Genomic DNA, 22,035 nt, shown 5'->3' on the forward strand with positions numbered 1-22,035 from the left:
GCTAGACCAGGGACAAGGGTTGTCATGACAACGCAGCAGGGGTTGTCAAGGGTTGTCAACAGAAAGACCGATGACCAAAGGGGGATTTTTAAAATCACCAGGTTAGGCCAGGAATCTGTTGCATGAATAGTAGTGGTGGTAGGTACCAAACCAGGTGGCAAGCTGTTCTTTGACATATGGTACCACGACAAAGTATGATTATTAAACTGCATCTTTTATGTTTTATTTTGAAGTTTAATAAAGGAAATTGAAAATTCGCGAATAAAATGTGTTTAAGTAATTTTTAAGTCAACTAGATTTAATAACATTAGTGCAGTCGCGATGTGAAGTCATTTTTTGATTTCATGCTTTTTCCTGATTTTTCCCGTCATCATATCAACATGTTACGGTTTTAAAACTTATATTTTTAATTGATTTCATCATTTTGGTACAGCGGATATAAAAACAGATTCAAGTAAAATGTTGTATATTTTTATTCATATACAGATCAAGACGCAAGATACATAATAATATATACTATTTTTATTTCAAACCAGCAACAGCATAAAAATACAAAATTGACCAAAAAGTGACCTTTAGATGTAAACAAATTTTTATATAGCCATTTGCGTAACGTTGTATATTGGCGCCCCCTCCCGGCCTCCCCCCCTCTATTATTAATAAGCTAATTCGTTCCCTCACCTAGTAACGTTTTTCATACTGATAACTGAATCAATAATATTTTAAAATCTTAGTAGTAACGTTTTTCGTTCTCTTGGGTAAATTTCTATTGATCCCGTTTGCATGTTTGGTGCGACAAGGAAAAAAGCTCTTATCAGGAAAGACATTATTCAATGTTCGAATGTGACAACATCGTATTTATGATCTCAATAAATGTATTTGATTGTAGTTGTAAAAATAGTTTTATAAGTTTGTCGGCAACAGGGTCTTAAGTGCAGACAGGAACATCACAGAAATCCCACCGAACAGTCGGCTCAGTCGTATAACACCAGGGCTGAGGATCTCCGGTGGGGTTCCTACAGAAGTTGTGTTTGCCAATCCCCTTTCCTGGGTTGAGATATATGTTGTGGGCGTGGGGGGACTGTTCATCCCAACGTTGACACTCATAACCGGACTGAGTGGTATTTGCGGAGCCCCGATATTCCGCTCCTAGGTCCTCATCTCTCATGCAACTATAACTATACATAAGGGAATAGTCCTCAAGAACACCCTTAAGTGCCCCAAGTGCCTCAAGTGTCTCGAGTGCCTCGAGTGCCTCAAGTGTCTCAAGTGCCTCAAGTGCCTCAAGTGTCTCAAGTGCCTCAAGAATCATATCAGTACACTGGCGGACAGCACAAACTGTTTTTTTATTTGTTGAGCTACGACACCAAGCCCCTGGCATGTGGTCATCATGTGGAGAATTACCACATCTGTTTGCGTGGTAGGTGATGGTTCTTTTCTCGTTCAGGTCTTCGTTACACACCGGGACATCACAGAAGTCCCACTGGGTCGACTGGTCGGGGTGAGTGATGTAGCACCACGGCCTGGCTTCTAGCCCACTAGGATTCCTGCAGTGGTTGTGTTCTCCCAGACCATGATAAGGATGAGGGCTAGGGTATTGTTTGCTCCACTCCTGGCATTGGAACCCACCTTCAGTAATGGAGACATTTCCAATGTAGCTAACTCCATTTCCCTCCAAACAGTTGAGAGTAGTGGTTGTTTTTTCCAAGCTCAAGTCACAGACTAGCCCATCCACCGTTTTCATCACATCCCCCTTGTACAAGTAGCCTGCCCCCTGTTGACATTCGTAATCGTATTCATCAGGACACTTCCCAATGTTACTACAGAAATCATATCTGTGATCAGGATCCGTTGTGTAACACCAAGGTGACGCCTCTAAATCGGGATTTCTGCAGAAATTATGGTCGCCCAAACCACTGTTGGGGTAGTTGTATGAAGTCCGACTGTGGTAGTGTGGGAGTTGATGGGACCAGCTTTGACACGTGTATCCTCCAGCTGTGATGTTAATGTTGCCACGGTAGTCAGCCCCATCACCTAGGTAACATGTTTTGTGGGGGACAATCTCCTTAAGTGCCCCAAGTGTCTCAAGTGCCTCAAGTGCCTCAAGTGTCTCAAGTGCCTCAAGAATCATATCATAACACTGGCGGACAGCGCAAACTGTTTTTTTATTTGTTGAGCTACGACACCAAGCCCCTGGCATGTGATCATCATGTGGAGAATTACCACATCTGTTTGCGTGGTAGGTGATGGTTCGTTCCTCTTTCAGGTCTTCGTTACACACCGGAACATCACAGAAGTCCCACTGGGTCGACCGGTCGGGGTGAGTGATGTAGCACCACGGCCTGGCTTCTAGCCCACTAGGATTCCTGCAGTGGTTGTGTTCTCCCAGACTGTGATAAGGATGAGTGCTAGGGTATTGTTTGCTCCACTCCTGGCATTGGAACCCACCTTCAGTAATGGAGACATTTCCAATGTAGCTAACTCCATTTCCCTCCAAACAGTTGAGAGTAGTGGTTGTTTTTTGCAAGCTCAAGTCACAGACTAGCCCATCCACCGTTTTCATCACATCCCCCTTGTACAAGTAGCCTGCCCCCTGTTGACATTCGTAATCGTATTCATCAGGACACTTCCCAATGTTACTACAGAAATCATATCTGTGATCAGGATCCGTTGTGTAACACCAAGGTGACGCCTCTAAATCGGGATTTCTGCAGAAATTATGGTCGCCCAAACCACTGTTGGGGTAGTTGTATGAAGTCCGACTGTGGTAGTGTGGGAGTTGATGGGACCAGCTTTGACACGTGTATCCTCCAGCTGTGATGTTAACGTTGCCACGGTAGTCAGCCCCATCACCTAGGTAACATGTTTTGTGGGGGACAATCTCCTTAAGTGCCCCAAGTGTCTCAAGTGCCTCAAGTGCCTCAAGTGCCTCAAGTGCCTCAAGAATCATATCAGTACACTGGCGGACAGCGCAAACTGTTTTTTTATTTGTTGAGCTACGACACCAAGCCCCTGGCATGTGGTCATCATGTGGAGAATTACCACATCTGTTTGCGTGGTAGGTGATGGTTCGTTCCTCTTTCAGGTCTTCGTTACACACCGGAACATCACAGAAGTCCCACTGGGTCGACCGGTCGGGGTGAGTGATGTAGCACCACGGCCTGGCTTCTAGCCCACTAGGATTCCTGCAGTGGTTGTGTTCTCCCAGACTGTGATAAGGATGAGTGCTAGGGTATTGTTTGCTCCACTCCTGGCATTGGAACCCACCTTCAGTAATGGAGACATTTCCAATGTAGCTAACTCCATTTCCCTCCAAACAGTTGAGAGTAGTGGTTGTTTTTTCCAAGCTCAAGTCACAGACTAGCCCATCCACCGTTTTCATCACATCCCCCTTGTACAAGTAGCCTGCCCCCTGTTGACATTCGTAATCGTATTCATCAGGACACTTCCCAATGTTACTACAGAAATCATATCTGTGATCAGGATCCGTTGTGTAACACCAAGGTGACGCCTCTAAATCGGGATTTCTGCAGAAATTATGGTCGCCCAAACCACTGTTGGGGTAGTTGTATGAAGTCCGACTGTGGTAGTGTGGGAGTTGATGGGACCAGCTTTGACACGTGTATCCTCCAGCTGTGATGTTAATGTTGCCACGGTAGTCAGCCCCATCACCTAGGTAACATGTTTTGTGGGGGACAATCTCCTTAAGTGCCCCAAGTGTCTCAAGTGCCTCAAGTGCCTCAAGTGCCTCAAGTGCCTCAAGAATCATATCAGTACACTGGCGGACAGCGCAAACTGTTTTTTTATTTGTTGAGCTACGACACCAAGCCCCTGGCATGTGGTCATCATGTGGAGAATTACCACATCTGTTTGCGTGGTAGGTGATGGTTCGTTCCTCTTTCAGGTCTTCGTTACACACCGGAACATCACAGAAGTCCCACTGGGTCGACCGGTCGGGGTGAGTGATGTAGCACCACGGCCTGGCTTCTAGCCCACTAGGATTCCTGCAGTGGTTGTGTTCTCCCAGACCGTGATAAGTATGAGGGCTAGGGTATTGTTTGCTCCACTCCTGGCATTGGAACCCACCTTCAGTAATGGAGACATTTCCAATGTAGCTAACTCCATTTCCCTCCAAACAGTTGAGAGTAGTGGTTGTTTTTTCCAAGCTCAAGTCACAGACTAGCCCATCCACCGTTTTCATCACATCCCCCTTGTACAAGTAGCCTGCCCCCTGTTGACATTCGTAATCATATTCATCAGGACACTTCCCAATGTTACTACAGAAATCATATCTGTGATCAGGATCCGTTGTGTAACACCATGGTGACGCCTCTAAATCAGGATTTCTGCAGAAATTATGGTCGCCCAAACCACTGTTGGGGTAGTTGTATGAAGTCCGACTGTGGTAGTGTGGGAGTTGATGGGACCAGCTTTGACACGTGTATCCTCCAGCTGTGATGTTAACGTTGCCACGGTAGTCAGCCCCATCACCTAGGTAACATGTTTTGTGGGGGACAATCTCCTTAAGTGCCCCAAGTGTGTCAAGTGCCTCAAGTGTCTCAAGTGTTTTGTGGGGGACGATCTCCTCAGGGAGTGTGCGGGACTCTACCTCCGGATACTCATCACATTCACATTGCAGTTTATTAAACTTCTTTTCGACCTTCGTACATTTCTTGATCCTTTTTCTGGTTGATGGTGGTAGCCCAACCAAATTGATATCAACTGGTGGAAAACAGTAAACAAATTCCGATTCGTATCCATATTTTTGCACACATTTAGAAAGATTTTTAAAAAGATTTTTGCAGTTGACTTTGAGTTTGTTTCTGCGATTTGAACGTTTGGCCAGAAGTGTTTGTAAGCACAAAAGAATGAACAACGTTAATCTCATATCAACAACTATATAACGGATTTCGTGTTGAAATTGATGAAATAAGTTTATGTTCCCCCAAGCTAAATTCACAATTTCCTTTTAATCAGCAAGGTTGTCGGTAACGAGTGGCATGAAATTCAATAATGCTTGTGAAAAATCTTTTCTGAGAATATAGTTTGTTCCTATGGTAACACAATTGTAATGGACCTCCCCAGTGGCTTTCAGACTGCATGTAGGGATTATATATTTAAGTAACATCAACCTGTGCACTATTTGCAGTTTTTCATCCAAATCAAAAACCTGCCTACCAGTGCTTTGGTAGGTACGAATTTGGTTAAGGACGTCTAATTCGTGAACTACGTCTATGTTCAGTTAAAACCTGGCTTCTAAATAATTCGTTAAATAGTTCCATCATGGTTAGGACTAAATATTTTGCTGCTGAATGGCTTGATTCACTAGCTAGAAATGTTTCAAATCCACATTCCACACGCTGTTAAGTTTTGACCAATTCTGATGCGGTGAAAGATGTGTGGAATGAATATAGTGTTTGGTGTCAGCTACAATCAGTATAGTTCTGAAATTAGTGCTGCAGCAGCACATAAGTCTAGTATGAGAGACAAAAATAGAATTAAGACACTGAAACAAATCGTTCCATACTGTGTTTTCACCGCATTGCTTAGTTATGCGGAGTTGAAACAATATGCTATTAAGCTATTACCCCTGGTACCGTCATATAGCGAATAATTAACTTAATTAATTATTGTTTTGTAAAGTATCAAAAATATACAGCGACAGCGCCACTGGCATACATAGAGGCCGAAGAATTATGAGGACTACCAGATCCTTGTGGAACCTAAGCGATCCATGATATCACGACAGGCCCTAGGGGGGGGGGGGGGGGGGGGTACAGGCCGTACAGCGCCGGGCTGAAATTGTGCTCCTAAGCGCAATTTCAGCGTGAGGAGTGCAATTTTAAACAATCATAATTAAACTGTACGAGTGTACGTAGTAGTAGTAGATATATTCTTAAAATAAAAGCTGTAGCTCATCTGGTACGGGGTTACGAGTAAACTGGAATAAACGTCTCAATAATTTCAGTTTGTTCCTCCTTTTCTTCACTCTCCTCCCTCCGCAAACCTCCTCCCACCAACCAGTGTGCTCTAACGGTGCACTCAGGTACTCTGGGAGGCACAACTTCTACTGTGAGTGTTACCCTGGTTGGGGTGGACTCCGTTGCGATAAAAGTAAGGGTTTACTTGCTAATACTTATTTGTAAAATTCATTGGCTTCCTTTTTAAACTTTTCATACTAAAAATGACTCGAACAAACATTTGAAACATTAAAAATCTGAATGATGACTTAGGCATTAAAAAAAATCTTTTCCAGAACAGTGGCACCACCATGAAGTAGGACAGCTTGTCCAAGTAAGTTTTCAATATGATCCACCCTCAAATACATTCGATCTTTTGATAACGTTTTTCTACTTTATATTATTAGTAAATAACCAACAGACTGCCAGTCTTTGTTTCTTACAATTTAAATGATATAGCTCAATGTTAAACCATTTTGCAGCAAGACGATAAACCCAATGGTGGCTCCTTCAGTTACCACCCAGGTTATGAGCAACAGTCTCTCCAACCCTCCAACCAGAACCACGTCTACCAAGACCCATCTCCTCAGGATCCTTGGTACCACCAACATGGCTCTCCGAAGCAAGTGTTCCATCATCATGTTTATCATAGCCCCTCCTACCATCACCAAATCTACCATCACCATGGGTACCAGAACCATGGTTACCAAAACCATGTTTACCACCATCATGGTTACCATCAATATGGTAACCATCCGCAGCAGCCAGCAACTTACTTGCATGAGGATCATAGGACGATTAACCAACAGATTCCTCCTACCCAGTACCAGACTGTCTACATTCAGCACCAAAATCCCAGCTACCAGCACCCTTATCTAGCTACCGGTCATCCTCATCCAACAGCCCATCATCTGCAACCTAATCAGCACATGGGACCTCTCTATGTGTATCAGCATCAACTCCATCAACAAAACAACGTTCCTATAAGAGGGTACCAGCTGATATACAGTTCCTACTTTGGTCAGGGTGGTTGTGTATTTGATTGGGAGATAAGGCGGATGTGCATAAACTTTAACGTCGTGAAATGCTGGAAGCCAATTCAATTGCTTTACCCGATGTATACCCATATAGCCCGATGGAGATACCTCAAAGCTTCCGTGTCAGTCTCGGAGTTGAAGCTTATCCGGAAGAAAAGAAAGATGGTAAAGAAATTTAAAGATACAAAAGAGTATGTTTACCTCAAGCCCCACTACGATCCCATCCTCTGCTCCGTGAACATAAAGGTACAGCCCTCAGATTGTCGACATGAGATAATATCCAGAGAAAATGATCTAGTCAGCGCTCTGACAGCTAAGGATAAAGCTGAAAGAGATATCTCCACATCTACATTTTACTACGCCTTTCTCCACACACCAGGCTCCATATGTGCTCTGTCAACTTCCTACACCCAAGAGCAGGTTTATCAGTTCTCAACTGATATTATCAGTAAGATCATCTACATGAAGATAGCAGCAGCTGCTGTACAGAGGAGACGTCTTGGAGCCACTTCTGTGATTAGAAAAGAACCTCCTTTATTCCCAGTAGGTTCGTGGAAAACAGAGAAAAAGAAGGAGATAGATACTTACTCTGTAGTGACCTACCTGGAGACAGAACGGTACTACAAGGAGCAGAGGGAGATAAATTCCAAACCCAGAGTTCAATCTGAAAATGAGGGTCTATACGGACTGAAGAGGCATGAAACACTGTCCTTCACTCGACGTGTTATAGCTTATCCTCACTCTTCAAGGAAACTTCTCGTCGTTGAACACATGAAGCAATCTACAATCATTCTGAACCCTAACATGTCTAAAAACACCTTGTCGCTCCGTTTGTACACTAAGAACCCTCAGACTTCAACATTGGTAATCGTAGGACACTCTTACTATCTCATCACTGACCTCTACGGCTTTGCATTTAGGGAGTTTTCTAATCGGATATCTTTGGGGCAGAGACCATACAGGCGTATTGGGATTGAGAAGAATTGTCGAGGTTCTAAGTTAAAAATGGTACCGTATTCTTACTTTACTGAGACAAAACACCAACACTCATTCCTCGATCACGATCCTCAGTGTGAAACTATCTATACAAGTCGTGAGGTCCCGAACACCTTCTACCCCTACAACTGGTTCCAGCTCAGGGTTTCGAAGCCTCCAGGTTCACTTCTATTTGTAATCAGAGTACATTATATGAGGGTAGTCAGTCAGGTAGTGGCAGATAAACCTATGGTGATTGAAATAGATGCTTTGTTTGAAGTGAAACAGGTGCCATCAATGTCCTCCTATCAGAAAATAACCCATAATGTTTTCCAAAGATTTGACCGTGATCGGTATCAACTGATGGTTCAACCCAATACTGCCAAGTCACTTTCTTACATCGTTCCAAAAATGCCAACAAAATATGTCAATCCCAATAACAAGGTAGTACTTTACAGAAACACACAACTTTTCATTCAGCCCAAGCCTCATAAAGTGCTTTATCTGGTTGTGAAGATTTGGCGTGTACCAGCGGTGGGTTCTCTCGACGTTATCATGATCAAGAACCCAACGTCTACCGTCATTATTGAGGAAAACACTGTGCTCCGCAAATTTGATACTGTACAAAATATCGTCTCTGCGCTGGAGATCAAATTCAGGCGACGCAGAAAAACTACTGAACGAGTTTCAGCAAAATACATTGAGCGTCGTCCAGGAGTTCTTATGATGCTTGGTACAGGTATCGACAAAACACTCTTGTTACCGAGGTCAAGAGTGAATGTAGCAGACTACAAGAAACGGCTGACTAGTTTCCATCTGCGCAACTATCCTCTGGTAACATCATTATTTCTGTTACACCAGAATTCCAAGTATCCCACCACTTCAGTTGACTATCTACCATCGCACAGCTTCAAATCTACTTCAGTCCTTCTTATTCCAGAGAAAATACAAGTTTTGTACCTGAGAAAGGAAAGATTTAGAAACTGTTTGGTTAAGATTTTAGGATGCCAGCATCGAGCCAAGGAGTTACAACAATTTGTGAAAAACAAGAAGAATGAGCATGATACAGACAGCTTCATAGAGTTCTTAACTAAAAGGGATTTACATTTAAGTCTGTATAAGTACAGGAATCAAAGGTCGTCCGCTACGTCATTATCCATTTCAGACGGAATCAGGGAGTGTCGAAAGATCGAAGTTATCAAAGTGGAAAAGATAAGAGTAGCAAGTTCTGTGTTCTCAATGAACCCCAGTGTGCTCTCCACCGACAAGTCTGTTATAAAATCTCAGCTGCCCTACCGCTTCACCCTCTTTACTCTATATCAGTGCAGAGCTAAGTCTTACTCGACAATCTTTGTTTTGAAACCAATAGTATTGAATACTGTTGCAAACACCATGGAAAATCCAAAACTTGTTGGTATTCTCTCAGCAGTCCGGTTATGGTCTGCAGTGTCTAGATTTAGAAGGTACTTTGTTCCAGCGTTACCTCTCAAGGAGTATTTGCTTTTGTGATTCAAAAGGCAGTGTTGATGCACCCTCACGGCTTCGAGATAAACAGACTTGTTATCATCAAAGACAAGTATCTTCGATATAAAATCATCAGCAGCTACAGGACCACAGTCAACCGTTTTCAACCATGGATGTCGACAAGTCAAACTGGAACTGTTACCATCATCAAGCTAAAGACTGAATCGCTCCTGTCAGTTAACTCTAATTCTGTGAGTTTCATTAAATCACACGAGTACACTCCTTTAAGCACTGACTTCGTGCTTAAAATCAGTCTCCCAAGAGTTCGGAAGGGTTTCCGTCTGCTGAACAGAAGGAAACTTGAGCTCTTGTCTTATCATATGAAAAATGAAATATCTTCAATAATCCCAACTTCACACAACGTCTTGGCACAAGTTCACTCGAAACAAGCTGCTATAGCTGTTCTTTTACCACGGGGACATGGGGTGGTGTTCTTGCACATCAGGGAACACAATAAGATAACAACCTTATCTGAGGTAATCACAAATACCGTTAAAATGGAACAAAATCTAAAGGTTGAACCACTGTTTCGGATCTTTTTTCCTCATCAAAAGCTTAAGTTTAATGAACTTAAAACAGAACACGTGGTTGAGAAGATAACCTACTGCTCTGGGGACCTCATTAAATTTTGGGATCCTGAATCTAACTCTATGTCTCAAAAAGAGATCCCCAAAACTTTACCACCCTGTAGTCTAGCCCGGATCTCACTTCATACTCCCAAATGGTATATGAAGAGCATCACACGTGAGAAAGTTTATAAACCTGACATCCACAAAACCACAGTGATGTCAAAAAGGAAAACTGACCTTCCATCCAATGTATTCATCGAGCCTTATGAAATTTCCAAGCTGCAGGCAAGAACCCGAAATATTCTTGGGCATTCCCAGACAACATTGAACACACGTTTGATATCAAAGACAATAAGTTTCAAGAAAGCATCGCTCCAACGGTATCTGTACAAAAGAAGGTCGGTTCATGTGAAGACAGTACTTAAAAAAGCAGTAGTGTCCCTGATAACTACGTCGCCTGAATCACCATTCCAACTAATATCTCATCTTAGCAACCTGAATGATAAACATACCAGATGTTTAAGCTCAGTTACTGAGAGCAGAAGAAGATTAAACACGAACGGGTTTTTAGATCCACGATCGATGGTCTTCCTTGAAGGAACCACGAAAGTTTTGGATGGCCATAGTTATAATACAGGTGCAGTCAAAAATGGCATGGGTGCTTCCAGTATAAGATCTTTCAAAACAGTTTTACCATCGAGCACAAATGATACATTACTGTTATTCCATAAACACCGACCTAAGATGTACCGTCTGGTTTTGGAAACCACACATGCCAGTGCCATCACTGAATCATCAAATAAGGCATTATCTATTGGTAAAAAGATATCATCCATTGAAGTCGGGATGTGGTATGATTCTTTCAGATGCACCAATTGCAGATTATGCGGTCCAAATAACTTGAAAGATAAGATAACAGGAAAACCTTTCCATCTGTCAAGAGTTACTGCTTACAATTTCTGTCCGGGCAAGAAGGACCAATCGAGGCTAGAAAAACGACAAGACATGATGTTGAATCATAAGTACTGTATCCATGGTCTCCAAGGTCCATACTATTGGATAATGCCCTTCACCAACTTCTTCATAGTCTGGGGTTATGATACTTTTAGAAATGCTCCTAACTTCATTACGTTTTACAACTTCTACAACCAGTTCATCTACCAATACACATATCCGGATTTATCTTATAACCATGACCTCTCCCTCAATGTTCTCTATCCAAGACCAGGTAGTATTCCGTACGGAAACCTGAAGTTCGACTACAGGTATCCTATCACGTTCTGGTTGTGCTGCAATTCTAACAATCTGAGAATAAGATTTGACATGGTGGCTGGAATAACACTCACACAGACATTTGTTTCTTCGTACTCCATCAGGTTATACGGACAGTCAAACGCACAAATGATACGTTTCAGATTCGCGTTCGGTGCCGTGGGGTCATATCGTAATATATATGATAAGTCTGCTAAATTTATTTTGAGGCCGGTCCCTAAGTTCATTTCATTGACTAACTGGATGAAAGGCATCAGATTCTTTGGATTTGCTTCAAGTCAAATGCCTAACATATCAAGTCTAATGGTAATCATGAGAATAGAAATGATGCCTCAAAGAAGTAACATCTTTATAATGCGTGTAGTATTACCATACTTCCAGAGGCGTGCTTTGATTCAAGGTCCTCATGTAATAAGAGAAAGGTATATAACCTTTAGGTATTCCACTATCTACCTCCTAAATGGAGCACGAGTCATGTTTAGAAGTGACAGTGGTGCCATGATTTTAGAGAGAAGAATTCAGCCGATAGCTTTCATGGTTGCTTCTCAGAACATGTTAATGGTTCTTCCATACCAAAGGTCACTTTACTATTTACCAAGGTATCGAACCATAGCAACAGCTTTCCATACACGAACTCAAGAAATCAGTGTCGACTTTCTGCAGCGAAGTCTGAATATTGTGAAGTTGTGGCAGGTAATAGGAGGGCCTCATAAAATGAACATGTTTACAATGAGATTCAGGAACAGACTTCATTATAACAGAGAGATTACAGGACTGATATCAAGAAGAAGGTTCACAGGGGCTGTCTTTATGAGAGTTAAAAGTGTACGTTTGTTCGGTTCTTCAAATGCGTTGGCGCAATCATTCTCTAGTTCTTACTCTAGAAATTATCTGGTTCGTATCGTGAGTTTCTCAAAATATGTTGTCTCTTCACAGAACCTTTTGAGAATACAAATTGACTATCTGTCATTCAATTTCTTGACAGTTATAACGGTATCCAGATATGAAGACCGGCATCTTTTCAGAACAATGGTTGATTTGGGTAATTCTTATGGAAGTGATTTCCACTTAAAGAAAGTTACTGAAGGTAGCTCACTTCTCAGTAACCTTAAGTTTTTGAATAGAAAAAGGTTCCTGAGAGTAAGCAGAGTAGTAATTATGAAAGACCTCTTAGGAGTCTATGGGAGGAATAAACACGAGGCTCATCTGAAAATGCAAGGCACCATCTCTGTTGAGAATTGGGGAGAGGGTGATGCACAAGTGACTCGGAAAGATGTCATTCAGTTCGAATCAAGCTTTTATGCCTTCAATAGTCATTATTTTAGGCTTCATCATCAGCATCGACAGCTTTCTTTCGTCTACACGCATAGACGGGAATATACCCTGCGAGCAAAAGCGCAGATTCGATTTTTGATCGAAGGAAAGAATATCGGGGCAATGTCATTTGGTGCTAAAACCATAAAGAGGACCCTGCTCGCACGTCGCCTTGGTGATGAACGTTGGAGAGCGACTAACAAGGCCCAGAATATTGCCATCCTGCTCCGTGTATATGTGGCTTTAGATCTGATTTACTTCAAAGGACAGATGCATATGGTAACCACTGATGTCAGAGATGAGGCAAAACACACCATAACATACACAACATTTGCTACCAACAACAAGTATAATGAATACTTGCACTCCATCAGGGCACCCACACTAGCTGATAGGAATACTGAAGTTTATGGGAGAATATTTGGAGTAGTTCGTGTACTGATAACAAGACATCTCCAAGCCCTACAAGTTAATTACTTTGATAACAATCTTAAGGATACCCACGATCGATATCTAAATGTCATTAAGGTCAGAAAACTGGAGGTCACCTTACATCTACTGACTTCTGTGGAGAAAAAGTTTGTCGAATCGTTCCACACAATTGTTGCAGCTCATACTGTAGTCCGACAGTCCAATCAAGCAATTTTGGGAATCTCTTTCCGTTTCAGAAGACTTGACGGTACTTTATCTCAACACCAGACATCTTGGAGAAAACGTATAGTTACCCGAGAAGCCACGCTAAAGTTTGTTACAGATATTGTTGCACCAGAATATCAGCAGGAAGTGTATTCGGCTTACAAGCGGTACAAGAGATTTTTTGTTGGGATTGTGAGACGTGGTGTAAGACAGATTGCAATCGGGGAGGTAACTCAAGTTAACCAGGTCCAGTTGCGGACAAGAAAAGACACTGAAGAAAGACATCAATTGTTGACCTTTGTCAGTGAAAACGCCAACTTAAAACACGGAGAATTCCGCAGGATCTACGAAATCAACAAAGCCCAAACATCTTTTGTCGCAAGACAGAAAAAGTTTGAACACATCAAGAAACTTATACATCATACAAAGAGATACGTTGTCGGTCACCGTACAGGTCATCTCAGGCAATACTATTTTAGAATCTTGATGTCGATTACTCTGACCAACTTGTATGGGGAAACAAAGATTCTGGTGACCGAGTTAAAGATTATCCAATTTAACCAAGACTACAGAATGGAACAAAAGCATCACATTATATTCTTGATGACAAAAAGTCTTAAAAAGACTTTCACAGAGTCAACAGCTTTGGCTTTGGAAGGTATGCAAAGGCAGGCACGTTGGGAGAAGAGAATTGGACACCAAATGAATATCTCAACGTTAACAAAACAGACACAGTCAGTGTCAGTATTGAAAGAAGGTGAGGATAGTCACAAGCTCGCAGAGAGAGTAGCTGTTATCACGATCAGGCTCAGAAGAGAGTTATTGAGTAACGAGCTTCTTATTGAGGAGAAGGTTATGATCATCAGAACAAAGCACGACTGGATTAAAAAGCATACTGTGATTCTCAATTTTGAGGGTAATACTAACATGTACTCTCATAGCTTCCATCGAGTGTATGAACATTTCAAACCAGTTGAATTGACACGCTTCCTACAACACAAGCAAGTTCCAATAAGGAAACATTTGCACATGACCCTTCAGTACATCTTCAGATATAATATTAGCAACCTGAAAGATAGTAATTTGAAGGTTATCTCCAGCAGAACTTGGTATTTTGTCTACAAGGATGTTGCAGTCCAGATTAAGGAGTTCAGAGAATTCCAATTTCATCAAGTTAATTTAATCGAGAAGGAGCATACCGTGAGATACATGATGGGAAGCGTTTATGAAAAGACCTCTGTAGAATCTAAGGGTCTGAGCTTGAAAATCAAGAAGCTGCAGATCAGTTGGTCAAAGAAAGGTAAACTACATGCCACCTTATCAACAACTGCGATGGGCACCCTAATTGCTAATCCTTACATGGCGTCCGGAACTTGCCACAGAACTTCTAAAACAACAGTCAGCGCCAGAGTTTCGCGAGTTGTTAAAATGATAGGTTCAAAACTTCTCATTGAGGAGAAAGTTAAATTTGTAAGAACGAAGCACACTTGGATTAAACAGCACACAGTTACTCTCAATGTTGAAGGGAACACCAACATGCACATTCACCAATTCAATCAAGTAAACAAACTTATCCATATCAGTGAAGTTACCCAGTACGTACAACATAAGCATGTTCCAATAAAGACCCATGTTTATCTTCGTCTTCAATACATGTTTATAAAATTCATCGGAGAGCTGCAAAACATGCACCTTAAAACGCTAGCGAGCTCTGTGTGGGTTCATTTATCAGAGGAAACATCTGACCTTGTAAAACAGATTAGGATAGTTCAATTTCGTCAAGTGTATCACATGGAAAGAAAGCATCAGGTAAGATACATGACCATCACAAGTAGACAGCAAGTGTCAACAGAAAAAATAGTTGTCGGGTCGAAAGATTTGATGAAGAAAACGACTGTGGCTCAACAATCAAAACAGCAATACAGCCTGTCAAGGATGGTGAACAAAATTACTAGAACCGATGCTTGTATAACTGTTGAAACTGGCCATAAAGCTTCAAAGAGCTCTCAAGCAACCATTTTTATACAAATGACATACCTCAAAGGTTCCAAATTGCTAACGGAGGGTAATCTAATGGTTTTCAGAGAAAAACATCACACATTTAAGCAGCACAGGATGCTCACCCACCTGGAAGAAGTTAGGAATACGATAGTCCACCAACTGTATCGAGCACACAGCAATCTGGGAGGGGACAGGCTGGGTCATATAGTAAAGAGAGTGAACCAGAGACTTGCTTCATATGTGCACCAAACATCTCGTCTCAAGATCTACCGTCAAACAGAATACTTGCATTCGACCAAACTAAAGATGATTAACAGTTTGGTAAGGCATAAAGTCTTTGAAGAGCGTTATGTTGATGTCAGACAATTCAAAAACATTCGATTTCATCAGCATCATACCATTCAGGAGTTCCATCGTGTTAGATATGATGTTTTCCGAGTTGTTGAGAGCAAGTCAGGAGCCTTCATGTACCGACAAATAAGTTTCTCCAATCATGTCATATTCGTGTCAGTTTTGAAAAAGCTACAAAGAGGGATCGCACCAGAAGTAAACAGGATTAACTCCCTTCAAAGAACTTCTTTCACAAAATCATGCGAAAAAGACAGTACTAAGTACCAGAACTGTGTGATCAAGGGTAACCAATACTTTCAAACAGGTTTTCACTCCTCTCATCAAGAGGTGTTCTTTAGAACTTATGATCACAAGAAGTCAGGGCACACAAAGGGAAGAATGCAGATGGTTGTTATAAATGCTGGAATAATGAGATCGGACAGGGTTGCTTTCTTTCATGGAAAGACTGTCCAGGGATCATTAAGACCCACATTGCATACCATGGTCGCTTTAAAGGTAGCAAATGCTGTATGTTCGACCTTCGTAGTTCCTCGATTTAATTCTAGCGAAAGGATCCACAAAAGGTTTATAGTCAGCGAAACCGTCCCTGTTCGTATGGATGATACAGGCTCGGTGGTGGTGAGAGTACAGGAGAAAACATTCATTCTACACTCTTCTAAACTCTGGACAAGTCCTAAAGTCGTCTTCATCCATCATATCTGTAGACAGCAAGTGTCGACAGAAAATATAGTTGTCGGGTCTAAAGATTTGATGAAGAAAACGACTGTGGCTAAACAATCAAAACAGCAATACAGCCTGTCAAGGATGGTGAACAAAATTACTACAACCGATGCTTGTATAACTGTTGAAACTGGCCATAAAGCTTCAAAGAGCTCTCAAGCAACCATTTTTATACAAATGACATACCTCAAAGGTTCCAAATTGCTAACGGAGGGTAATCTAATGGTTTTCAGAGAAAAACATCACACATTTAAGCAGCACAGGATGCTCACCCACCTGGAAGAAGTTAGGAATACGATAGTCCACCAACTGTATCGAGCACACAGCAACCTGGGAGGCGACAGGCTGGGTTATACAGTAAAGAGAGTGAACCAGAGACTTGCTTCATATGCGCACCAAACATCTCGTCTCAAGATCTACCGTCGAACAGAATACTTGCATTCGATCAAACTAAGGATGATTAACAGTTTCGTAAGGCATAAAGTCTTTGAAGAGCGATATGTTGATGTCAGACAATTGAAAATCATTCGATTTCATCAGCATCATACCATTCAGGAGTTTCATCGCGTTAGATATGATGTCTACCGAGTTGTTGAGAGCAAGTCAGGAGCCTTCATGTACCGACAAATAAGTTTCTCCAATCATGTCATATTCGTGTCAGTTTTGAAAAAGCTACAAAGAGGGATCGCACCAGATGCAAACAGGATTAGTTCCGTTCAAAGAACTTCTTTCACAAAGTCATGTGAAAAAGACAGTACTAAGTACCAGAATTGTGTGATCAAGGGTAACCAATACTTTCAAACAGGGTTTCACACCTCTCATCAAGAGGTGTTCTTTAGAACTTATGATCACAAGAAGTCAGGGCACACAAAGGGAAGAATGCAGATGGTGGTCATAAATGCTGGAATAATGAAATCAGACAGGGTTGATTTCTTCCATGGAAAGACTGTCCAGGGATCATTAAGACCCACATTGCATACCATGGTCGCTTCAAAAGTAGCAAATGCTGTAAGTTCGACCTTCGTAGTTCCTCGATTTACTTCTAGCGAAAGGATCCACAAAAGGTTTATAGTCAGCGAAACCGTCCCTGTTCGTATGGATGATACAGGCTCGGTAGTGGTGAGAGTACAGGAGAAAAAATTCATTCTACACTCTTCTAAACTCTGGACAAGTCCTAAAGTCGTCTTCATCCATCATAGTTCGAGACTAAACCTTTCTAAAGTGATGCTCCTTGGAGACCGTCGTCCGGCTTCCTTTAGGACGAAGGGTCAGCTTATCGTTCTATCATCTTCCCATTTGAAGTCTTCGTTTAAACCTAAAGGAATGTTTTACCCAATAACTATGGCCAAACATGGCAATCAGAGTGTGCCTCAACGCCTTTTGCTTTCTTCAGAGGTGCTGGTCACCCAACCAGTGCCAAACTCTTGGCAGATACCCAATAAATCAGTCAAGTTTGTTACACTGCACAGGGTTCAGCCAGCCCACAATGTCAGATTCTTATCTTATCAACAACGTCATAATACCATCACTGCTTTGATCCGGTATTCCCTGAAAAGGCATCAAGGTGTCTCCACGTTAAAGAAACTACATCGACGTGTTGGAATATCAAAATATTTAGGTAGAATCCCTTTGGATTTTCATGTTGTGTCATGTTTACTGAAGTTCAAAAAATCCAACCCGAAATTCGTCACTTCTGTTTTGATAATTGCTCCAGACATTCGACCTAGAGCAGAGATTGCGCATTTAACGCTTATTCATCTTTCTGGAAGTCAAAAAGTTACCAAAGAGCACTACACAAAGGTGATTTTCTACTGCAGGCACAATTCAAGAGTGATATATCGTAAGCCCCAAGAGCTTGATCCAAGCAAAAAGATGGTGTCTGTGGTCGCTCAAAAACATGGCTCCTCCACCGTCGCTTCTCTGTCTGCATCAAGAACATCAGATCTTTGCATTGATAAGATTACCATACTTGAACCGGGGGAACAGGTCATATTTTTCTCTCATGCCCAATGGACTCAAAAATTCTTACCAGGACATGATAAGTTGCCAGGACACAAAAGTTTGGAACAAAACATACCTTCAAAGACAGAAATAGGGAACCACAAAGTTGTAAACGGTCACACGCTGAAGATAAGTGGATTCCTTAAAGCCTCATCAGGAGTAGTCTACATGCCCCAATACACAAGTCCAGTCTCCAGAAGAATGTCTTCAGCAGTACCGGGTCATTTGAGTGTTACCGGAGGAATAACAATGCTGGTCATTAGGGCACACCAGGAGCCATGTGTGGGACTGCTAGTTATCATTGAACCTCGCTTACACATGAGGTTCATTTCCTCCAACACTGCGGCGGTGTCGTATGTAACCTCAGCTGGGCGGTTAGATAGTGGTGGTGGGAGGGCTACTACACAAGGAGGCTTCATAACAGCGGCTTATAAGAGTAATGGAAATGGGGTAGCATTAGCAGGGACATGTAATCAGCCTGTCTTGAAGAACTTCATGCAGAAGCTTCTTATCAGAAAGGAAACCAACTTCAAGCACGAGATATCAGGGGACCCAGCTGTCTATGTCATCACTAAAACGACTGGTACTTTGATCCAACTCGACGGTCATATCGACAAACCATTTAAGGTGGTGAACACAATGACTATTACGCAAGGTCAGCCTCCTTTAGACTACTTGGTGGAGGATCATGTGGAGCGATGTGATGAGTGGCTGGAATCAACAGCTTCTTATGCTACAACTGTGCGAACCATGATGCCCATTTCTTCAAGGACAAAATACAAGCATTAGAGTGAACGAAATCATGGATCGTAAAAGTGTCAGGACTTTTTTTTCGTAATTGTTGAGCCAATTCTTGAGCAGGACTCAGTCGTCGTTTTTTGATTGTTAAGATTGATCTTTTGAGTTCCAAGTTTCATTTTAAAGCAATTTGTTTATTATTAAATAGCCTGTTAACTATTAATGTTGATGGGTATAATAGTATAATCAAGTATGTAACCTATGAATCAGTTAATTTTCCTTGGATACGTGTCTTTGAATAGGCTTATGAAATCATACATAGTAGAAAAGAATGTGGACTCTTCAGTACATCTGTGGGAAAATGTTTCAAAATCATTGAAATTGATTGTATGATTAAACTTTTATTAGCATATTAAATGATATTTTTGGCTGTTTTTTTATAATACTCAACTAAAATCCTTCGTAGAATGTAAACACTAAGCAGTACCAGAGGAACGGATGAATGAAAATTTGGTTTCTGTGGTAAGTACTGATTTCAATAAAGTTTATCTTTCACGAATAAAGACTTATATTTGGAAGAAATATTCTTCTTTTGTTTCTCAAAAAAAATGTATTGATAATTTACATCCAGGTTGACAGTGGTGATTAAATGTGGTAGTGCATCAAACTCGAAGCTCATCTTTGTAAGTATTCGGCACCGTTACACTATAAGTATACTGATTCAAGAAAATAAAAATTTTTGTCATCTTAATGATTATACAAATTATCTCAGAAAATTAGTTTCTTGAAATTTTCAAAATATGTCATGCTCAGAAATGTCCAGACGTCCAGTGTCACATCGATTTCTTTAACCTTCAATGTAACATTCCCACAGAGTGAAAAAAATAAGAACGCTAAAAGTGGACAAGAGACTACTCTCGATACCCCTCTTAGATTCGAAGACAATGCTGCTCACAAGAAATCTGATCCTGTTGTTATTTCTAGGAAGCCTATCGATTTCTCAGACACACATTTAGACGTGCAACCTTATCAAAGTCAGCACCATTCTGTTTTAAGTACTCACCATTCCCACTCGGATACCCCACTATCGTTTGGTGGAAATGGTAATACAAATCAAGGAGTACACGAAGATAAACATACCGTTCAAGTTCTTGAAAGACCACCAAACTTCATCCTTACCAAAAAGCTTACGTCGACTTTTGTGATCAAGCCTACTTTTGACCATGAATCACCTTTAAACTCGACTTCAACACCACACCCTGCGTCCTTGCAGCTCTCTCAAATCCGTATCACTGGGACAGTCATACATCGAGGTTTCTATCGGACTACAAGTCTTTCCTTTGGAGTTAAAAGAGTGCCATCATCGTATGTGGTGGTCATTAGCGAGATTTTTATAATCATCCGACCAGTTTCCACAGAATCAAAAGTAATTGTCAGAGTTTTTGGAGGACTGCAAAACCAGGTTCCTAACGTCCGATTACGATCAGCTGAAAATGAACCGCTCAGGTTAGCTGAAGCCGTATTTCTCGTTACCCAGAGGAAGGGAACTGCAAAGGAGCTGAACGCTATGTCCTTACCAAATGGATTATCTTGGCAAGTTTCTAAAGTTAATGTTCTTCCCCTTTCTCTCGAATATTTCAAGTCGCACAACGTTTCCAAGAGGTTCAGAGATACCTTATATGGTACTGTATTTCTATTGAAAGAAGTTCTGATGGTGAAGGAAACAAGAGATCTCCAGCAGAAACCTCATTCCAAATTCAAGCTTCTCCTTTTTTCGGCATCACGGCAAATACAACTTATATCAATTGAAGATAAAAGATCCCATTCTACTTGGAAAATCAGTCCACCGATTGTCATAAAGTACCGACATCCTAAAATCTTGGCTGTTAACCTTCGCTCCAAGGATGGAATATCATTGATAATATCTGCAACAGATTCGTTGAATGTTGCTTTTCACTATACTATTGCCACAGACTCATCCTCAAAACGATACCGTTTATTGGGCGTCATTTTCATTGTCCACTATCCGTTTCCTCGTATAGATGTAGCGAAATCTACCGAGCACACATCACACTCTTTGACTTTTGTTGTGTCAAAGCGACCAATTTTACCGTCATATACCTCAACAACACTTGACAGTTCTAAAAGGCATACTCCTTATGTAAAGAGTCTGGTGATAGCTTACCGACCTATTTGTGTTCTTGATGTACCAAATGAAGGGACAAAAAGTAGAAATATCCTCTTGAAAGGAGACTCCGCATGTCGCACTATCTACCGGAACTCCTGGAGATTCAGTTTTAACCTTCATCTGAGAGGGGTATTGACGATACAGCTACGTAAACCATCTATACGGAAGTTCAGTCAACTGTTTTACGACTCTGAGGTGACACGTGATCATGTTGTTCGTGTCAAGTATCTGAAGGACCCTACAACTGAAACTGTGATATTTACTAGACACAGAGTGCTTCTAGTTGCACATGTGGTAAGGATACAATCGGAACATGACTCATCTCATCAGATTGAGATGGTCCAGAAGATTGTTAGCAAAGTACCAGAACCTGCAGTGCTAGAAATGGCTCAAGTAAAGGTCACGAAGTATTCAGCAATGGCTTTTAAGAACAGTTACAAACAATTAGAAGCGTTTATGGAGCTTTCTGTTGCCAGAGTAACAAGCTTTAAAAAAGCTATCTTTGTACCTTCCAACTCGTACGTGTACAAAACGTCTTCTCTTAAGTTGAAGATATCGAAACCTAGAATAAATGGGGATGAGGCAGCTGTATCAGGGTTCCATGAGCTCTCCACATTCGTGTTCCTCTTAATACGACGATATCACCTCGCGGCGTTCAGAGAACGTTATATGCAAAAAGGAGTTTCAAAGGATCTCAAAGCAGTGTACACACCAGAATCACAGCTAAGACTTCACGGAGGAGCAAGGGT

The 22,035-nt window shown here is 41.5% G+C and overlaps 2 protein-coding genes across 2 annotated transcripts in view; one reads left to right on the forward strand and one right to left on the reverse strand.

Moving 5' to 3' along the window:
- LOC134823189 (polyunsaturated fatty acid 5-lipoxygenase-like) overlaps positions 1 to 22,035 on the forward strand; it is a 1,185,970-nt gene that overhangs the window by 627,643 nt on the left and 536,292 nt on the right. The gene's annotated exons all lie outside the window — the stretch shown is intronic.
- LOC134823714 (apolipoprotein(a)-like) lies at positions 929 to 6,661 on the reverse strand. Its single transcript, XM_063835247.1, has 2 exons — positions 6,433 to 6,661; positions 929 to 4,722 (listed from the first exon to the last, which is right to left on the reverse strand). The coding sequence occupies exons 1-2, from the start codon at positions 6,659 to 6,661 to the stop codon at positions 929 to 931; spliced, it is 4,023 nt and encodes a 1,340-aa protein (XP_063691317.1).

Source organism: Bolinopsis microptera, chromosome 11 (assembly GCF_026151205.1).
Source record: "Bolinopsis microptera isolate Bmic1 chromosome 11, MBARI_Bmic_1.0, whole genome shotgun sequence".
Classification (NCBI taxonomy): domain Eukaryota; kingdom Metazoa; phylum Ctenophora; class Tentaculata; order Lobata; family Bolinopsidae; genus Bolinopsis; species Bolinopsis microptera.